This window comes from Poromitra crassiceps, assembly GCF_964638095.1.
Source record: "Poromitra crassiceps genome assembly, chromosome: 4".
Classification (NCBI taxonomy): Eukaryota; Metazoa; Chordata; class Actinopteri; order Beryciformes; family Melamphaidae; genus Poromitra; species Poromitra crassiceps.
The window spans coordinates 34,094,526-34,115,392 of record NC_139626.1 but is presented as its reverse complement, the minus strand read 5'-3'; the positions used below and the strand labels follow the sequence as shown (position 1 = coordinate 34,115,392).

General features: G+C 42.4%; 1 protein-coding gene across 1 annotated transcript in view; it reads right to left on the bottom strand.

The window, feature by feature from the left end:
• Positions 1-1,806: 1,806 nt before the first annotated feature.
• The window catches only part of mbtd1 (mbt domain containing 1), a 28,001-nt gene continuing 8,940 nt past the window's right edge, over positions 1,807-20,867 (bottom strand). Inside the window, exons 9-17 of the mRNA XM_083635162.1 lie at positions 19,031-19,265; positions 17,918-17,973; positions 16,427-16,531; positions 13,219-13,366; positions 12,799-12,881; positions 12,074-12,308; positions 10,313-10,384; positions 9,666-9,821; positions 1,807-7,606 (exon numbers count right to left, since the gene is read on the bottom strand). Of these exons, the coding sequence (XP_083491288.1) occupies positions 7,488-7,606; positions 9,666-9,821; positions 10,313-10,384; positions 12,074-12,308; positions 12,799-12,881; positions 13,219-13,366; positions 16,427-16,531; positions 17,918-17,973; positions 19,031-19,265 (1,209 nt within the window). The 3' untranslated portion in view covers positions 1,807-7,487. The remainder of the gene's footprint in view (positions 7,607-9,665; positions 9,822-10,312; positions 10,385-12,073; positions 12,309-12,798; positions 12,882-13,218; positions 13,367-16,426; positions 16,532-17,917; positions 17,974-19,030; positions 19,266-20,867) is intronic.

Below are 20,867 nucleotides of genomic sequence, written 5' to 3'. Positions count from 1 at the left end.
TGGAGGCCTGGTCTTTAATGGTGCATTAACTTGTGATGTTTATCATGAGGCTGGAAACATTCAGCTCTTCATGGCTGTTAGGAAGGATTAGTGGGGCGCCCTTTAATCTGAGATTAGAGTAGTGTGGCTCTGAGCTGCAGTGTGCTTCCATGGCCAGCAGGCGGGCAGCAGATAAGAGGGCTGAGTTTCTCACGCAGGATGGATAGGAGCAAGTCACCTGTGGCCAGGCACGGTGCCTGTCACCATTCAAAGCTGACGGGCTCGAACCCACAAACGCGAAAGTGGCTGAGGTCTCAATATTGCCGGGCAGCAAGCCTACTCTGTGCCACCAAGTCAGACTGATTGAATGAGGTTTTCTCAGGGCTTTAAATGACTCTTTCATCTGGCTGTCGACATTGAAAACTGACAGGATTGAACCCACAAGCTCCAAACTGCTAGACAGCAATCCAACTCTCTGAGCTAGTGGGTCATAGTGATTAAGACTAGAACATTAAAGTATAGTCTTTATGCAAATATGTTTTGAAGGGACCTTTTAAATTCAATAGTATTTGAATTATATGAATATGACGTGAGTTTCTATTCGCCTTGCACGGAACACCTTTTACTTTTATACTTGAGTACATTTCAGAGCCTGTACTTTTCCCTTTTACTTGAGTAATTAAGTTGAATCGGTACTTCTGCTTTACCAGTCTTTTTTTACACAAATAACTGTACTTCTACTTAATCAGAGCAACAATGTGATTACATTTGGAATGACAAGAACAAATTACATGTCTGTGCAATAGGCTAAGTAGGCCGAAATAACTCAGATATAGGGTTTGCTATTGTAACGTTCCATATAATGAAGTATCTCATGCTTGTTGATTTAATGATTGTTTTGCACCTGCTGCTCACGTTTGAGATACTTCTGGCTTGCCTGGAAAGAAGGTGGGAGCAGCCGAGTACAGTCAGCCAATCAGAGGCAGAGAGGGGTGGGTCATGCCTTCGCCATCATGGGAAAAAAAGTATCGCCTCCAGGAAGGGGTTGGGGGTGGGGGAACTAGACTAATATGTGGGAGTGCAAAAAAAAAGTGTCAATTTTCATGACTTCAGAGTTACTTAATAATGAAGTCTCCCCCGCCCCCCAAATAAAACCAGATATGGCACACAGCACATTAGCACATCAAAATAAATGTAGTTTTTAAATGAATTTGGCTAAAGAATATAAACAAATATATATAGCTATACTACAAGTGACCACAAGGCAATGACAAAAACTTTCACATGCAAAGGTTTCGGCATGATGAGTGATGATTGGTTAGGTTTAGGCATGAGTGATGATGATTGGTTAGGTTAATATCATGGTAAGAAAAAGTCCACAATGGAAATAAGCCTTTTGATTGACTGATTGACTTCATTTATGGATATAGACAATAAAAGATCCAAGGGATAGCATGTACAAGTGTAAACACTTATTTCCAACATGATCCCTGATGTTTTATTGTTCTCGATGATTTTTTAAATGTATGTATTCCTGCTGGGCAGTTGTATATGTATATTTTTGTCAATTATCAAATAAATGTAATCAATCAAGAATGGCTGGCTGTTAACTTTACACATGTTTATTTAAAAAATAAAAAAAGATACTAAAATGCTTGAGGGGGCTCAACTGTGGCTTGACAGATTTGTGAGGGGGCTATAGCCCCTTCTTGCCCCAGTGTAGCGACGCCCCTGCCTGTGGCTAAAGGACATGCTGCCCTCTGAAAGATTAAACTGCTGAAACCTTGCTAATGTTAATTGGAGTGAAGTGACACAGATACCACATGGTTCCAATCCAAGTCATGAGCATTTTATTCAGTGTAAAAGTCGGATCTTACAAAACAAAAAAAACAAACACCAGATAAACTTTCACAGCCATGCGGAAACAGTTTGCAATGCTTGTAAACAAATGAGCAATCCATTACACCCAATGTTATGATCCAAACATTTTTGGCTTTATTTACAAATTCAAAGTCTATCAAAGCTTGATCACAGCACAAATTTACCATAATAAAGGAAACCTGTATAGACACTATCAAAAACATGTACAAACTTCAAACTGCAATATTATGTACCTCAAGGGTCAGTGTTAATTTCAATAGATTTATAACTATTAACATATACTTTTTTTTGTATTTGTATCCAAAATAAATTTCGCACCATAACTTAACCCTCTCAACTCACAATTAGTTTCAGACCATAATCCCAATACAATAACTCATTTTTATCAAATATATAGCACCACAATATAATGGTTGAATATAATTGGGGGTGGGGGGGGGCTATCACATACAAAAGACCCGTGTTAGTATCCAAGGAGAAACAAATAGCCAACTCCAGTCTGCTCCTCATCACCGCACCGGGGCCTGTACTATGAAGCAAAGTCAGGGTATCTTTGAGTTAGCCATGGTGATTTACCGCAGCTAAAAGTGAACCACATTTGTTAGACCGAAAACCCAGGGTTAAACCTGGGGTTACCTCGTTAATCCCAAATCCTGCTTCGTAGTACAGGCCCCAGATCTAGCCTGGTTAAAACCATCCGGATCCATGAAGTCACATTCTCTTTTGTTTCGTGGTCTAGTCGGAAAAAACACAATGTGTGAGTTCACGTGAGCGGATGGTTGACCAGGCTAAAAGGACACTGCATCATCCAAAAGAACCAAGCTGAGAGCCGGACCCAACAACCACCAATGACGTCACAATGAAAACAAGCTCAGCACGACATTGGCACCAGGCTTTTCTGCTCTACATGCATTCAGCTGATCAGATCAAATCAGCTGATCAGTGCAGCCAGTCCCAAATCAACTGTTCACCAAGTCCCTAACTAGCTCTTCTTACACCACCCGCAGACCAATGACCAGGGTTACTCGATTTGGGCCTCGAGGTGAGAAGGGGAGGTTTCATATCTACAACTGACAAGGAAAAGTGAGTTGTTTTCTCACATAAACAGAAGATCCAAACAGTGTTGATTGTGCATTTGATTATTTTGGGTTAATCTGGAAGAGGGTAGCAGCAAAGTTAGTCCATAGAACAGTCTTACCCCCTTTTTTGTACTAAGGTAATATGGTAACACTTTACTTGAGAGTGCATATGACGAATGACATGACATTGTCATAACCATGACATGACACACCTGTCATGAACATGAAGGAGACGTTACGTTTATGACTCTTGTCATTAAGTGTCATTCGGTAAATTATGTCATTGTTAATGCAATGTTGACATTGTCTGAGATGTCTTCGTTATAACTTGACATTAACCAAGATAACATAACCTGTCAATATCTTCGTCCGTGCAGTTTGGTCAGTGAGTTAAGATTGCGACCGTGACCACCTGCTCTCCCACATCAGATGAGGAACACACCTGCCCTGCCACATCAGATGGGAAACACACCTGCCCTCCCACATCAGATGGGGATTTCAGACCCAAACCTGAAATCTTTCTGCTTTATTTGATTGTGAGACTGCATTTTATTGCTCATTTGGTCTTAGAACCATAGCCTGTCTTTTTTTTTTTTTAGGGATGCACAATAGTGGATTTTTTTGCTGATATCCGATATGCTGATATTTTCCAACTCTTTTGGCCGATTGCCGATATATAGTCAACAATTAAAATGTCATTTTATCGGCCTGTCGTATCTGCCGATACTGATGACGTGCCGATATCATCGTGCATCCCTTTTTTTTGCCACGTTTTATATCCAATCTAATCGTTAAATGAACAACATCGTTAAACAAATCAAAATGGAAACTGGTAGAAAATATATTAATCTCACATCCCGCTGGTAAGGAACAATAGGCTACAAAGAAAGCAGATCGAAGGAAACGACTTCCACTGAATAGAACCATCAACGACCGTTAACGTGTCGTTACTCAACAACAGAACACGCAACACTTTGAAGAGAAGAAGAGACAACGTGGACAAAACATCAAATTGTGAGATAAGACCTTTTTGTGTTGAATGATGCACATGGTAAAGACGCCTTCCTTGAGGTCTTCAAACCCAATGCAATTTGATTCACAATAGTGACTAACGCACTATGCAACTTTTGCAACTAAGAAAAAACAAGCAAACGCTTCCTGAGATTTGATTTGTGAACCTTACTGGTATAAAGAGAAATTCAGGGTCTTTTACCATTGCCGAGCGGTTTAAATCTGTTCTGCATTACAATAAAGCGTTAGGCCATACAGTGCTGCACAGTTTCCTGTATGTGACCCTTCGCTCACCAAAATCAGTTATACAATACATTTTTTTGTTAAATTATTTCACATGTAAATTATATTAATGTAGTGATCTTGTTATTTAAGGGTGCTAGAAGTTTTTTTTTTTACATAGCAAAATAATACGGGAACTATTATTGCATATTGTTCAAATTAGAGGACTACCTCATGTGCTGTGATAAAAATTCTTCCATGTTTGGTGTCTAGTCTTTCAAGTGGATCATTTTAGGTCACTGTTTGCATTTGCATATGCTAACACACTGCCATAGCCTATTTCACACTCTTATATTTGCTAAACTTGGCTAGCATCAGGAGGTAGTAGATAAATAGCTGCAAAACAATCTAGCTCTAAGAAGAATGAAAATATAAGGATTCTTGGTTATTTCCACGCCCGGGCATGGAGTCGAGAGAAATTCTGATTAATCAGGTGTTACACTGTGTTTGGTGACAGATTCAGATTCTGTGACCTGCAGTGTTTTTAGGTTGGTCAGGGTTCGGTATGAGGAGTGAGATGGTTGGGATTAGGGCAAGAATATCAGGGTAGGTCACAGAATCGGATGGGTCATCAAATATGGTGTAACTGAAACCTGTGACTACCAAAATGTGTGAGCGCAGAGGGTGCTTGTTGCTGGCTACAGTACAGTGTGCTCACATATTCTGATGGCTGCTGAAATAATTGATTCTTTCCCCATAAGAAGCAATGCGGTCACACATTTCGGTTCAACACCAGATCCGTTGCTCTATACTGTCAGTCATAACGATCATATATAGAATCTGTGATGTATTTATGCCACTTTCAGATCCCACTGTCATGTGAACGCTGCCTTCAGAAACAAATGGGAAAGCAGTGCATTTTGTCGGTTTCGACAACGAACCTAGTTATTCTGTGGCTCAGGTGAATAATGAACTAGCTTGCATACATATGGCTCTGACATGAGAACAACCCAAGTGATTAAAAAAAAAAAAAAAAAAAAAAAATTGCATATCGTCTTAATGTAATGTTCGAGACGTTCCTTTCAGCATTTGGAGATCCAACGTATTCTTTTCCAGTCCCAAACCCAACAGACACACCCACACCAATGGCTTTCCCCGACAGTGTTTAGGTGATGCATCCAGGGCACGTCCATCCCATGTGGTAGGGTTAGACCAATACACATTCTGCTCATTCATTTCATTGTCCAAAGATGTTTTCTTGTAAATGAATTCCTTCAGGTAAAGGCAGTAATGCTGTTTCAGAGGCTTTTCCAGCCTGACAAGAATGCAATTGTGGTGGAAATGCTCCATTCGTCTGGCAGGAACATTGAAAGATACCATCAGCTTTGATTTAGACATAATCAGTATGGGTGGAACCCTACGCAGGAAAGTATGCAGGTTTGGACAATGGAAATAAAAACCAAAAAAGCATGTCAGAGTGTGACCCATCATACCAGTAAGGTTTCTCATTCATACAACATACCCTGCTGCTCAGTTATAGTTATGCCTTGCAAATGTGTTGCTAATTATTTCTTCGAAAAATTATTTTTGTCATAGCTTTGGGTCTCCACAGCTGCACTATCTTTGTTCCGACATTACAGAGCCAAGATGTTTGCTTAAATCATGTGGTGAATAGTGATGCTGGCACATAAGGGCCGGTCCACATTCTGCTTCTCTTGCAAGCTTGAATCCATTCATGTCAATGTGGGCGCGCGGCAGACGTGCTCTTTTTCCAACTGCGACCAGGACGCACTGAGATAAGAACATCTCAACTTTTTGGAAACGCCAGTAGCGCAACTGTCCACTTGATAAACATTGTGTGTTTACCGTCAACAATGCACTTTGCAATTTCCCAACGCTTTAGGGCTGAGGGCGCAGCATGTGGATCGGCCCTATGGACTTCCCCGCTGCTGCTTTGAGTTCCTTCAATGCCTTGCAATGGGTAGCGGTGTAGTGGGATATCTGGTCACTGCGATAGGTCCCTAGAACTCCACATTAAGATATCAAACCAGCTTAACACATATAACACTTTACATATGATGCACTCTTCATTAAACTGTTCATGGGTGAGTCAGTCCACAGTTTACCAGTGACAGTTAGTCTGAAGCATAATTCAGCTCAAAATGTGGATATTTAAACACAGACCAGATATTCTCCACAACACCCACTTTCCTTTGTTTGAATGCTATTGTTAAAATTTTCATTGAAATCATATATATATATATATATATATATATATATATGGGTTCTGTAATGCAAATCAGGAAAGAGCAGCTGTGAAAAAAGGGCAGCTAATATTGGAATAAACAGAATCATCATAAAGAAAATAAAACATTTAGGAATATCAATAATGCTGAGCAGCACTGCACTATTCAAAGCTCACTCTTCAAATCACAACCCTTAATATCTATATACTGTAGTTCTATATGAATAGGTATCATCATTCTATATCAATATAATCACTCTTATGCAATGATGCACATTCATTTTCCCATCCAGCCACCGAAAATGTATATGCCAAGATAAGTAAATCGTCATTTAAGACAAAACTCCAAAACCGAACATTACAAAATAAAAAAGGGAGAAAAATAACAAAAACTTCAAGTACTATAAACAACGTAAAAGTCCACCTGGCAAAATTGTTCCTAAAGAAAATCAAAATATACACAATTCTTTCCCTCTCTCGGCCAGCCTCTCTTTTCTCCCGAGGCCCGATGGAAGTTCTGCCGTCAGTGGCTGACTCTCATAACCTGAAATCGACAACAACAACAAAAGAAAAAAACTAACTTAAAGACCTGGCTCGATAAAAAAAGTTGCTCACAGTTTCTACAGGTCTCTGTGCGTGGCCCAGAGTGTTGGCGGAGGAAGGGTGGGACTCCCTCCTCCCGGGAGAAAGGGGAGGAGGCTTTTGCCGGTCCACCCTGGAGCTGAAAGCATGTCTCGTCCGGGCGGATCGTTCAGACGGGAGAGCAGAGAGAGGATTTTGGAAATAGGAAAAATGCCTGGATCGTCAGCGAGCCGCCCCGAGGTGCTTTTCAACCCCTCGGTCCGTGACGGGTTTTGTGAGTGGCCGAGTTTGTCCACGCACGGCTACGAAGTTAGACAAAAAAAAGTCTCTCTGGGATTTTCTCAGAAGCATCAGACGACCGCGCCTCCTCCCGCTTGCCATCACTGATTGGATGGGTGGGGCCGTGGCATTGGTGTGCGAGTGTGTCGTCTGGATCCCGGCTGCCTGTGTGTGTGTGTGTGTGTCCTGCTCCGGGCGTCCTCGCCCCCTCAGGGCTCCTGTTTGATGTAGTAGCTGCCCGAGCCGTTGCTCTCCTGGTCGGAGACGCCCTGCGAGAAGACAAACTCGTCCACCTCAGCCGTCTCTTCCTTCAGCCGCAGCAGGGACTCTGTCAGGGGACGGACACAGATGAAAGAGAGACAGAGGGCAGGCAAAGATGAGCAACTAGCCCCAGCTTTCTTGTTTCACTTCCACATGCATAACAAGCATCATCTAGCCTCGGGCCGAAGTCACTATGTCTGCACTTATTGCAGAAATTGAGTCAATAACAACAATTAAACAAGAAAAAGTTTTTATGCACCAGCGGAGTTTCTTCACAGAAATGCTGTTTCCGCCGTTCTTACGAGTGGATTTGGAGACACTGATTGGCTGAAGGAGTTGTCTGTCAACGCAAGTACTCCCACCCATTGAAATGGATGTGGATGCCTGGTCATCTGATACGTAGAGTGTAACAGAATGTGAGTCCATGTTATCAGGATGGTTTTTACCTGGTTTTTACCAGGCTACAAGTTACCTCACCTGACGTTGCCAGATGGTTTGTTTCCGCATAATTTGTTTTCCACATAATCATCTGGGAACAAGTCACTCAGGAAAGCGCTTCAAACGGCACTTTCAAAAAATACCTTGCAGGTGCATCCTGGAGGCTCACCTGGTAGCACGCGTACCACGGAGGAACGGTCCTTCGCGCGGCCGACCCGGGTTTGAATCCGACCCGTGGTCCTTTGCCGCATGTCATCCCCTCTCTCTCCCCACCTTTCCTGTCTGCTTACGGTCACATCTAATAAAGGCAAAATGCCCCCCCAAAAATAATCTAAAAAAATAATAATTATGAGGTGATTGGATGAACCATCCGTCTATCACAGGCTCGTTTCTCACTGGCATCACACCAAAGTCCGCTCATAGCTGCCTCATAGGGTGCTGATTGGTGCCACTGGTGGTTTGCATTCAAACCAATAGACTGGAGCGTGGCAAGATGGATTTGTCATGTGATCGTGATCTCATGATCTGGCACGAATCCAGCTGCCTCACAAGGTTACAAGTGACCTACTTGTTCATTTAAAGGGTTTAACAACTAACTAACTAACTACTAACTACTAACTACTAACAACTAACTACTAACTAACTACTAACTAACACGCTTTTCCGAGTCTGCACTTAGGGGGACGAAGGCAGCGAGTGCCTGCGACAGCCCCAGCCGCGGAGACGCGGGGTCTCCGATTGATTGAACCCTAACCCAAGTGACCTACTTGTTCATTTAAAGTGATTTACAAATGGAGCGGAAACATTTCATGTGACTATCCCAAAGGAGGCCACTAATAATATAACAAAAATAATAATAAATTCATGACTCTTTTAGCAGCAATGGGATAATGTATATAAATTCAATTCACGATACAAAAATGTGACAATACATATTGCGATATTACCTGCATGTTATTCTGCTGTAGTAATCACGAATGAGACACTTGCCTTGTCCCTCACAATTTCACAAGCTCTCCATCCAAATTATATTATTGTCACTTTGTAAATACATTTTAAAATTGTTGTTTACATTGTAGCAAGCTGAGGGACGGCATTAGCTCGGGAGGTAGAGCAGGTCGGCCAATGACTCAAGGGTTGGCGGTTCGAATCCCGCTCCCTCCCAGCTGTTGTCGTTGTGTCCTTGGGCAAGACACTTAACCCTCATTGCCTCGTATGAATGGGTATGAATGTCTATGAATGTTGGTGGTGGTCGGAGGGGCCGTAGGCGCGAAATGGCTGCCACGCTTCCGTCAGTCTTCCCCAGGGCAGCTGTGGCTACATCACCCGTAGCTTACCACCACTGGTACGAATGGTGTGAATGAATAATGATTCCTGTGAAGCGCTTTGGGTGTCTAGAAAAGCGCTATATAAATCCAATCATTATTATTATTATTAAGCTAAGCCAATACCATCGATAGAAGGATTTGTGTCTCAGAAATACGAAACCGTTCTCATGAGATAAGCAGACGTTCCATCCCTACAGTGCAGTGCAACTCTAAACTTACATTTACGTGGGAAACATCAATGAAAATGACAGAGGAATATGAATCAGAATGCAATGCCCACAAAAGAGCTCCACAGTGGGGCCCTAGAGGGCTCCAGACCGTCGGTGCCCTGGGAGCCTATGGTTAAGTGCGCCGTTTTACCTGGTTTGTTGTGGGTTTGGTGGAGGTGGGTGCGGGGCCGGGGCCGTGCGGGGCCCTGGGCAGGGTAGGGGGGCGGGCTCTGCTCTTCATCCCCCGAGAAGCTCCTCCTCCTGCCGGCCTGACTGAAGGGCCGTCGACCAACCGGAATCTTCCTCTCTAAACACCAAGCCAGACCAGGGGTGAGCAGCTACCAGGGGCTTATTACATACAAGGGTTCATTTCTGAAGTGTGATGAGTGTTTTTAGATTGAAGATTAGGCAGACAAGTTAGAAAAAGGTTAGAGCTTAGGGACAAATCTCTAATGGATCTGTTATTATAGTACTTATGCTGATATGACCATCTGAATAAAATCCTGGTAAGATGTACTCAGACTGCCAGACCCAAGTAAGCAGATGGACTGTTAGCTAACAGCAAATCTATAGCAACTGTAACAAACTATCAAACTGCTTTCAACATGCTCAGCAACATTCTGCAAATGTAACAATCTGTCCAATGACAATATTTTGCACACACGCCAAAACGGATGTCGACCAATCAGAGAGCAGCCAAATTGCCACCACAGGGGTAACCGGTGGAGATAAGAGGACAGGGAAAGGAGGTGGTGAAGGAAGCGATGGATGGATGAGAGAGGAGGAGAGAGGACTCACTTTTCTTTTGGCCTTTGTACTGCTGGGCCTTCTTCTTCTGCTTGGGCAAAGATGGCGGCATCTCTCTGTTACCTGAAATAAAACCATAGGCTGAAAATACACACTTCAGACAATAAACCATAGGCTATTCACCTTATGTTCAGACCTTACAGTGGGCCAAATTCTTCCGGGTCCTTTTAACACTTCCGGCGGTCACGGTGCAAAATAAGAGAGTTGTTTTTGGAGCGGACAGTGAAGGGGTAAAATAAAGAACGTAGCCTACTACTTTGAGCCGGTACACAGCAAGCAAGCGAGTATCCACTGTTAGCCAGGTCAGATAACGTTATCGTCGACAATGACGAGCACTTTCTTGTAAAACATACCTGGACTCCAACAAAGAAAGCTTCAGATAGTTGTCTCTCCTCCGAGGCAGCGCGAGCCACTAACGTCAATAAGACCCGCAGACATTAACGTAATTCCCTGGAATGCGAGACTTAACGAGCCAGTTACATGGCGTTGCATTCTTAGACATTGCCGTTTGCTTTTATTTGGTATGTTGCATACAATTGGCTAAATTATTAGTTAATTCAGAGTTAGATTATATTGGAGCAGCGCAGTAATTTTTTTATTTTATTTTATTATTATTTTTAGCCGGAAGTTTTGATACGGCCACACAACCGGGTCAAATGGGCGTGGCTACATAAGGTGAATAGACTGGGAAAGAAAAGACACACTTCAGACAATAAATTGAACTTGAACTAGAAATACCATATCGTGGTTGTATGCCTCCACCAACAAGTCAGCAGTCTACATCCATGTCTTGTCTGTCCTAAACTCTCGAGACAGACTTTCGACTTGCATCGAAAATCTGTCGGCATGCTCAGTGAAAAGCTGAATAACAGCTCAGTGAAAAGCTGAATAACAGCTCAGTGAAAAGCTGAATAACAGCGCTCGTAGGGGGCTTGTATATAGGTCGATTCCTTGTGTTTCACTCTGATTCTCACACAGATTCTTTGGATTACAATACGATATTTGCTGATATCACAAAGTCTGCCACGATACAATTTTGATTCAATTCAGGCGTCTGCGATCGATATGAGACGATATCATTATGCTCATTTAACACAATTAGAACAATAGCTACAAAATGTAATACCTCATCAAATGGCAATTAAGACTTTCATATTTTTAAGGGCCTTAATTTTCCCTAAATTGATTGATCAACTTTGAATACTTTTCAAGACCCCGCGAATACCCTGCAAAGAATGGGTGGACCCAGCGGTGGACATTCCTGCAGTCAGCAGGCCAATTGCACGCTCCCCTGATCAAACTGCACATTTTAGAGTGGCCTTTTATTGTGAGCAGGCAAAGGCACAAGGCACACCTGTGCAATAATCATGCTGTTTAATCAGCTTCTTGATATGCCACACCTGTCAGGTGGATGGATTAAGAACACGGATTTAAACACATTTATCAACCATAATTTGAGAGAAATAAGTATTTTGTGTGCATAGAAAGTCTTAGATCTATTATTTCAACTCATGAAAAATGGGAGCAAAATTAAAAGTGTTGCATTTATATTTTTGTTCTGTATATTCAGTGTCTATGGATTGTAAAAAAAACTATTGTCATAATATATTCAGCTAACAGATGTAGATACTATGAGGTAAAGGCACTTTATATTTTAAGAAGCAACACCTTATTTGTGTGTGTGTGTGTGTGTGTGTGTGTGTGTGTGTGTGTGTTGCGTGTGCGCATGTGTGCACGTGCGTGCGCTCTCACTCTGTGCGGCAGGGGGTTGCAGCTGGTATCCCGTGAGCTGACACCAGCCCACGGGGTAGAGATCGGGGGACTGGCAGTCCACCCACTGGTCGTACTCGTCCTCCCAGCCGTCAAAGTGGATCCTCAGCAGCCGGTGGACGATGCGTGTCACCGTGGCAACGCACACCAACCGTGGCTCCATCAGGTCCACCGCCTCCAGCTTCATGCCCTGCCGGAAGCCGTGGTTGGGAACATCCTGGACGGGACACGAGGGGGCAAACGAGAAGAAGTGAGAATTTTACACGATTAAATATGAGAACATCGCCAACCATGCACAGGCCAGTGTGAAGTGATTTTAGAACAGCTAGACAGATCCTGGCCTGGTGCTAGACAGACCTTGACAGATCCTGGCGCCCTCAGGATACTCAGACAGAAGGTGAAAAAAAATATATACAGGCATCACAAACACACAGGAATGGAATGAGGTAACAGGAGGACACATATTCGCTCTAAATGGCATTGAAATTCACCTGAATGAAAAATTAAATTAAAGCCAATTTTACACCTTCAAACTAAACTATTTTCAGCTATTCAGAACTGAGGACTGGAATCACGCACACGCACGCAAAAAGAAAGACATCATCATAGAGAATTGGTGGCAAGGTAGTAAAAGTGGCTTTAAGAGCAAAGGATATTTGAGAAAAACAAAGAGAGACAAGGTGGTATAAGCATTGAATAAGGCCTACCTTGTTAAAGAGCTTGACAGGAGCTGCTATTGAACCCATTTCTCTGAGGTAGTCAAACCATTTCAATGGAAGTTTAGTGTACCCTGGGGAACAGAGTCAGTGGTGAGTTTAGTGTACCCTGGGGAACAGAGTCAGTGGTGAGTTTAGTGTACCCTGGGGAACAGAGTCAGTGGTGAGTTTAGTGTACCCTGGGGAACAGAGTCAGTGGTGAGTTTAGTGTACCCTGGGGAACAGAGTCAGTGGTGAGACCAGGACACTGCAAAGCCACAGGCAGGTGACTAACCCCTCTCTCTCCTAAGCTTTGGAGAGATAAGCATGTAACAAACTCTCTGGCTACTGGGAATGTGAGCGAGTGACAATTTCAATTTCTAAGAAAAAGGTTTGCTTAAGACTGCTTTGCGGATGGGGATGTGAGCGTACCTCTAGGGGGCGTGAGCTCGATGCTGTTGATTTCACAGAAGCCGACAGGGAAGATGGAGGGGGAGGTGGCGTGGTAGCAGAACCAGTCGGAGCCGTCCACCGCCTCGGAGCCGTCGATCCCAATCATGAGGTACCCATCTGCCAGCACCTGCAGAGAACGTCTGAACTTAGTGTGGAGGAGCAGGACACCAAGCAACAAACAAAACACCACCACCCCCTCCTTTCTGGCATGAAACCTGCTTTTCTGACATTTAAGACCTTTAAAGACAAAGAGCAGACCTGCCAACCTTGGGGAAATATTTGGAGCACACCAGCGCTGTGACTCGTGTATGACGCACCGCGGTGCTGCAGCGCCCCAGTGTGTTTTGGGCACAGACAAGTCAAAGGTTTGAACACCTGCTTAAAACTTTTTTTTGTTCATGATTATTATTTCATTATATAGACGGTTTTCACCAGAGCGCAACCCCACAGCACTTCCTTTTTCTCAGCATTCGGCAAACTGCAGAAATATTCACTTGACATCGTTACTTTTGTTTTCGCTGCTCAGCTGTATAGACGGTTTTCACGGAATGGTCAGTCCTGCACTTGAATGTTTTTTTTTCTTTTATGTCCATAGCAAACACTGCAACAGGAAGTGAGCGGGGGTTCAATTTAGAATGTTTTTGTTGTTAAGTTAAAACCATCTATATGTGTGCTTATACAAACGGATAACCAGACAAAGATGCGAACTGATTTGGGGCATGCCGCACTCGGAAGATAAGATATTTACATATACATATATACATACTACAAATCTCGCGTGCGCGGGCTCGCTAGGACTCGCCCGTTGTGCGGGCTCGCATAGTCGCCCGCAGCTCGGCTGCTGCGTGGCCTCGCCTGCTCTATTGGCACAATTGCTCAACTTCGCATCACTGATGACATCACAATTGCTCGAATGACCATCACTGATCACATCATGGAGTGCTCGAGTGACGTCACTCAGTGCACAATTGCTCAACTTTGCATCACTCCTTGCATAAAGTATAGAGCTTTATACTTTGTGCAAATGAGGTCCTCCCGAACTCCTATCTGATCTCTTAAAGAATTTAAACGAACGGTTGTAAACCCAAAACAAAGGCACAGGGAGACACAGCATGGCTTATTGTAGGCATCAAATGTCATCAGAAACACAATTCGCCCAAGTGGTTTTCATATAGGAAGAGAAAGTTTAGAATTGGCAATGAAAACCCCCGCATTGGTGGATAAGCACAAAGAGCCTGTCAGCAACGTAACGTAAGCGAAAATAATTCCATATTTCGATCTCTGTGCATGTCCAAGACAAGACCGCGTGTGGTCAGAGCAGCCATGTTTGTTGTGCTGAAGCTAAGCTACAGCACTGAAATGAGTGAGAGAGGGCGAACGCCCACGGCTGGGAGTCAGAGCACGTGGTGCTGCCAGCTGCACACACCCGCCACACGGACACACTGACTACCCCACTGTCACGTAACGCTACATTATTTCTTTTAAAAGCACACACATTATTTCAAACTCGGCATAAATGAATGGCATGAAAATATTTATTAAACACATTTCCATGACTTTTCCAAAACGTTGGGGGATTTTATTTTTTTCCATGACTTTTCCAAGACCTGGAAATTGTATTTAAAATTTCCATGACTTTTCCAGGTTTTCCATGACCCTGCACTTAGCCAATCTCACAGTTGAACAATAGACCCTTCTCACGGGGGCCATTTTGTGTCGAGAAGCCAGGGTAAACACAGGTGCAAGCAAAACACTAATGAGGGTTTCCAAATCCCAATCATGGAAGTTGGAAACCCTCATTCGTGTTTTGCTTGCACCTGTGTTTACCCTGGCTTCTCGACACAAAATGGCCCCCGTGAGAAGGGTCTATTGCAAATGCATTCAACACACACACACACACACACCCCTGCCTGAGTGACATCACTTCCATCACAAATCAGACAGACAGGAGGGAGGGACATTTTAAGCTCCATTACCACATTCCTGACACAAATGCCCTCACGTCGCAAAATGTGCACCTATTTCAGTGATTACTTCTGTTATTATTGTGGTACAACTTCAGCTCCTCTGCCAAACAGTGGAACTCTCTCCTCAAAAGCATGTCGTCGCTACTCCATTTTTTTCATGCCGTGATGGTTTGTTCCACAAAATCGTGGTGCGTTTGTTGTGAATATATTTGAATTTTCCTGTTTATTCATGTCGCTCTTGGTGTGTAAAGGTCTTTAATGCGGACACTTGAAGCTGACTCACCTTTCTTACAGTGGCTACACATATAGAGCTGACTCACCTTTCTTACAGTGGCTACACATATAGAGCTGACTCACCTTTCTTACAGTGGCTACACATATAGAGCTGACTCACCTTTCTTACAGTGGCTACACATAGAAGCTGACTCACCTTTCTTACAGTGGCTACACATATAGAAACTGACTCACCTTTCTTACAGTGGCTATACATATAGAAACTGACTCACCTTTTTTACAGTGGCTATACATATAGAAGCTGACTCACCTTTCTTACAGTGGCTATACATATAGAAGCTGACTCACCTTTCTTACAGTGGCTATACATATAGAAACTGACTCACCTTTCTTACAGTGGCTACACATATAGAGCTGACTCACCTTTCTTACAGTGGCTATACATATAGAAGCTGACTCACCTTTCTTACAGTGGCTACACATATAGAGCTGACTCACCTTTCTTACAGTGGCTACACATATAGAGCTGACTCACCCTCACCTTTCTTACAGTGGCTACACATATAGAGCTGACTCACCTTTCTTACAGTGGCTACACATATAGAGCTGACTCACCTTTCTTACAGTGGCTACACATATAGAGCTGACTCACCTTTCTTACAGTGGCTACACATATAGAGCTGACTCACCTTTCTTACGGTGGCTACACATATAGAAGCTGACTCACCTTTCTTACGGTGGCTACACATATAGAAGCTGACTCACCTTTCTTACGGTGGCTACACATATAGAGCTGACTCACCTTTCTTACAGTGGCTACACATATAGAAGCTGACTCACCTTTCTTACAGTGGCTACACATATATAGCTGACTCACCTTTCTTACAGTGGCTACACATAGAGGTGACTCACCTTTCTTACAGTGGCTACACATATAGAGCTGACTCACCTTTGTTACAGTGGCTACACATATAGAGCTGACTCACCTTTCTTACAGTGGCTACACATATAGCGGAGAGGTTGAGGGGGTCAATGGCCTCTAGCTTCATCCCGTCCTTGAACCAATCCCCACTCTGGTCCACATCTTTCACCTGACACAAATACAACAGATACAAGCTGATATAGAACCTGAAAACAGGTTCTTTCACCTGACACAAATACAACAGATACAAGCTGATAGATAGAACCTGAAAACAGGTTCTTTCACCTGACACAAATACAACAGATACAAGCTGATAGATAGAACCTGAAAACAGGTTCTTTCACCTGACACAAATACAACAGATACAAGCTGATAGATAGAACCTGAAAACAGGTTCTTTCACCTGACACAAATACAACAGATACAAGCTGATAGATAGAACCTGAAAACAGGTTCTTTCACCTGACACAAATACAACAGATACAAGCTGATAGATAGAACCTGAAAACAGGATCTTTCACCTGACACAAATACGAGCTGATAGAACCTGAAAACAGGTTATGTCACCTGACACAAATACAACAGATACGAGCTGATAGATAGAACCTGAAATCAGGTTATTTCACCTGACACAAATACAACAGATACGAGCTGATAGAACCTGAAAACAGGTTCTTTCACCTGACACAAATACAACAGATACAAGCTGATAGATAGAACCTGAAAACAGGTTCTTTCACCTGACACAAATACAACAGATACGAGCTGATAGAACCTGAAATCAGGTTATTTCACCTGACACAAATACAACAGATATAAGCTGATAGATAGAACCTGAAAACAGGTTCTTTCACCTGACACAAATACAACAGATACAAGCTGATAGATAGAACCTGAAAACAGGTTATTTCACCTGACACAAATACGAGCTGATAGAACCTGAAAACAGGTTATGTCACCTGACACAAATACAACAGATATAAGCTGATAGATAGAACCTGAAATCAGGTTATTTCACCTGACACAAATACAACAGATATAAGCTGATAGATAGAACCTGAAAACAGGTTATTTCACCTGACACAAATACAACAGATACAAGCTGATAGATAGAACCTGAAAACAGGTTATTTCACCTGACACAAATACGAGCTGATAGAACCTGAAAACAGGTTATGTCACCTGACACAAATACAACAGATACGAGCTGATAGAACCTGAAAACAGGTTATTTCACCTGACACAAATACAACAGATACAAGCTGATAGATAGAACCTGAAAACAGGTTCTTTCACCTGACACAAATACAACAGATACAAGCTGATAGATAGAACCTGAAAACAGGTTCTTTCACCTGACACAAATACAACAGATACAATGATGATTGATAGACTGTGTTCATAATAGAAGGAGAATACTTGAGTATTTAAATTACTTAAAATGCCCATCCCTAGCAATAACTCAATATTATTGTTTATTGACGTCCGCCTTTCAATAGAATCATGATTAATTGTATCGATTTATCATGATAAAAAAAACTGTTTTTCCCCCCACCTTCTGGAAAAGCTGTGGAGCGGCATCAGCTTGACCCTCCATTTTCTTTGTGATATCTGAAAAATAAGAAATTGGCAGATCAGAATGACTTCATCATGCTTGTGACAGAGGTGCTTCTACAACCTAAAGAAAAAGGAGGTCCACAAGCATTCAATGACTTGAAATGACTTAAAATACTATAAGGGTAAAAGTACAGACAGTGGCAGCTGAGGATTGGTTGGGCTTCGAGGAACATCAACTGCCTCTGAGAAAAGACATACAACAATTGTCTCTCTAAACGTTGAAAGTCACGCTCATTAACAAATAGTTAATGAAACGATGCTAATCACATCCAGATGTCTTTTTTATTGTGATCATGTCATTGATTAATAAAATGTTAATCCAAATACAGTACTTCTGGCACACCTCCTGAACTGGCGGACCATTTAGAAACCCAATTTTTTTAACCGATCCTCTGGAATCTTTAAAAATCCCCTCAAATAAAAGTGACCGTCTTGGAAATAAACCTCATACTCGCTAACACACATTGACATTCAAAATGACAGATTGCAACATGCAAAAAAAAAAAAGTGATGCTAAGTATCCAAATATTTCTGCAATCCATGCTTCATGCCATGTAACCGTGGGATTATTGGTCAATTATTAAACAATACTCGAAGGGTATTGTGATAGATACAAAACCCAACTTCAGCAAAGATCAACTTTTCTTCCAATATAATCAGACAATCATGTAACACTTGATTGACATGTATCACAATTTTCTTTTTTAATTATTTGTGTTTTTTCTTGTATTTATGAGTGTTATTGTGATATCTTGTGTGATGTACATACTTTAAAATCCAATAAATAAAGAATATAATAATATAAACAATAAATATAAATTAGTAAAGAAAGGAAATATCTGAAAAATTACACCTTTATTTTACGCCATTATCTATACAGTTTCCTGATACTAAATAAAGGATGGATAAATAAATAAACAATCAAACAAACAAATAAATAAAATACTTTATCTAACCCCATGAATGTTTTGCACGGTGTTTACTACCACGCTCTGACACTGATGCCTTATGAGCAGCACCAGTTCAAGTGAAGTGCTAGCAGATTTGTTACCGGATCGTTTGAAGCGGTGTCCGATGCTGCGCGACCAGCCGATGTTGTGGATGAGGGGGCTGAACATGTGGCACCAGAAGTCGTCGGAGCCGTCCAGGCTCTCCTCGTACACCAGCCGGAGGCGCCCGCCGATCACCTGCTCCACCAGGGCCACCCGTGTTCGGCACAGGTGGTTCTTGTCCACCACCTCCACCCGCATCAGCTTCTTAAAGGGGAACTGCAGGTTCTCGTGTACCTGAGGGGGAGAGGATGCATGGATTGATTTTATTTTTCAGATCAAGTACCACTATGTACCAAACCAAATTTCCGAGGGACAACTGTTGATACCAACCTTTTTTCCCCCCTCATGAAATCAAATTTGCTGATTTAACCATGCATCAGAAATGAAATAACAACATAACAAGGCTACTGGTTCAAAACACACACCCGCCAACATTAGGCTGTGAAAAAGAGGACCCCTTTGAAAATGTTTTTTTTTTAATCCTCGCCAAAATTTTGCCAAAATTTGGAGTGTTATGCTGCATTCAGACAGACTCCAGTGAGACGCAGTGGCCACTGCATGTAGTACAGTCTCACTTCATCCCCCTTTCTGCCTTCTCCCCTTCAAAACAAGCATGTCTGCGAGCGAACCAGGAAAATACCCTTTTAAAAGGCTGTAGGCTATTTTGCAGCTTTAGCTTCGTTTCTCTCTTTTTTAGGTTAGTTTCTGTTTGATATCTGCTATTTTACTGTTTCAAGCTGATCACTTTCACTCGTATGAGGAGCGTGTTGAAACATTCCTGCTGAGTGCTGAGGCAGGCAGGCTTTCATTGACAAACTAACTGGAGGATTTTTATTGCGAAGAACAGATTTACAGCAGCGACTTTTGAGAGAGAGAGAGAGAGAGAGAGAGAGGGAGAGAGAGAAGAGACGAGAGTGAATGCTCTGGTGGACCACCAGGCTGAGCCACAGTTTGGGAACCAATGCCCTAGCGGGCAAACTGCCGGACAAGGGGAAATATTTATATTAAATTGTACCGCAATCAAATTAAACACCTCTGTCCAAAAGGACTTGACTGCAGGGCAATGCCACAAAATATATATATTTTTTATTAAGTTGTATGACTGAATCTAACTGATTTGGAAATAGCTGCAGGGTCCCTGGATGCATGGATTTGACGAACAGAGGCAAAATTTGATCCACAAGCCAGAGAATAGTCCAATCAATATGATGCAGTTTGATTGATCACATATTTATTGTAGAATTGATCAATACTCCACTGGTTGTCTATGGGAAGCCCTTAACCTGAATTGATTCTAATGAGCCATTTGATCGTATAGAATGAGAGATTTATTTGTGTTATTGTCATGATCATCATGGGTTTCAGTGGGCTTTCCAGCCCAACAAAATGGTTGTGTAATGTTTGATGAGTTGAAGGTCTTTGACCAAAACGTCGCTATATTAAATTGTGATTTGCAAGTAGATGGTGTACAGGAGCCTTATATATGTATTAGGGATGATCATCAATTATCGAAAATCGATAATTGATCGTTAAGGAATTGATTCGATCATGTGGAATTTTGATCGATGATTATTATTATTATTATTATTATTATTATTATTTTTTTTTTTGCGGACTAGGTTTGGGTGGAATTCGTTCCTCCTCGCCCCACTCCATTGCACAGCCGACTAACGTGAGGTGGAGCTTCATATAGTCTCTAGTTTTCTGGCTGGGCACGGGCCTTTGTGCCAACAAAACTGTTTTAAACAGTCACACCGGGGACACAAGCAAACACACCCAGTGGTCTGCTGTTGATTTGACTCTTGTGCTGTCAGCTAAGCTGGAAGACGCCGATTG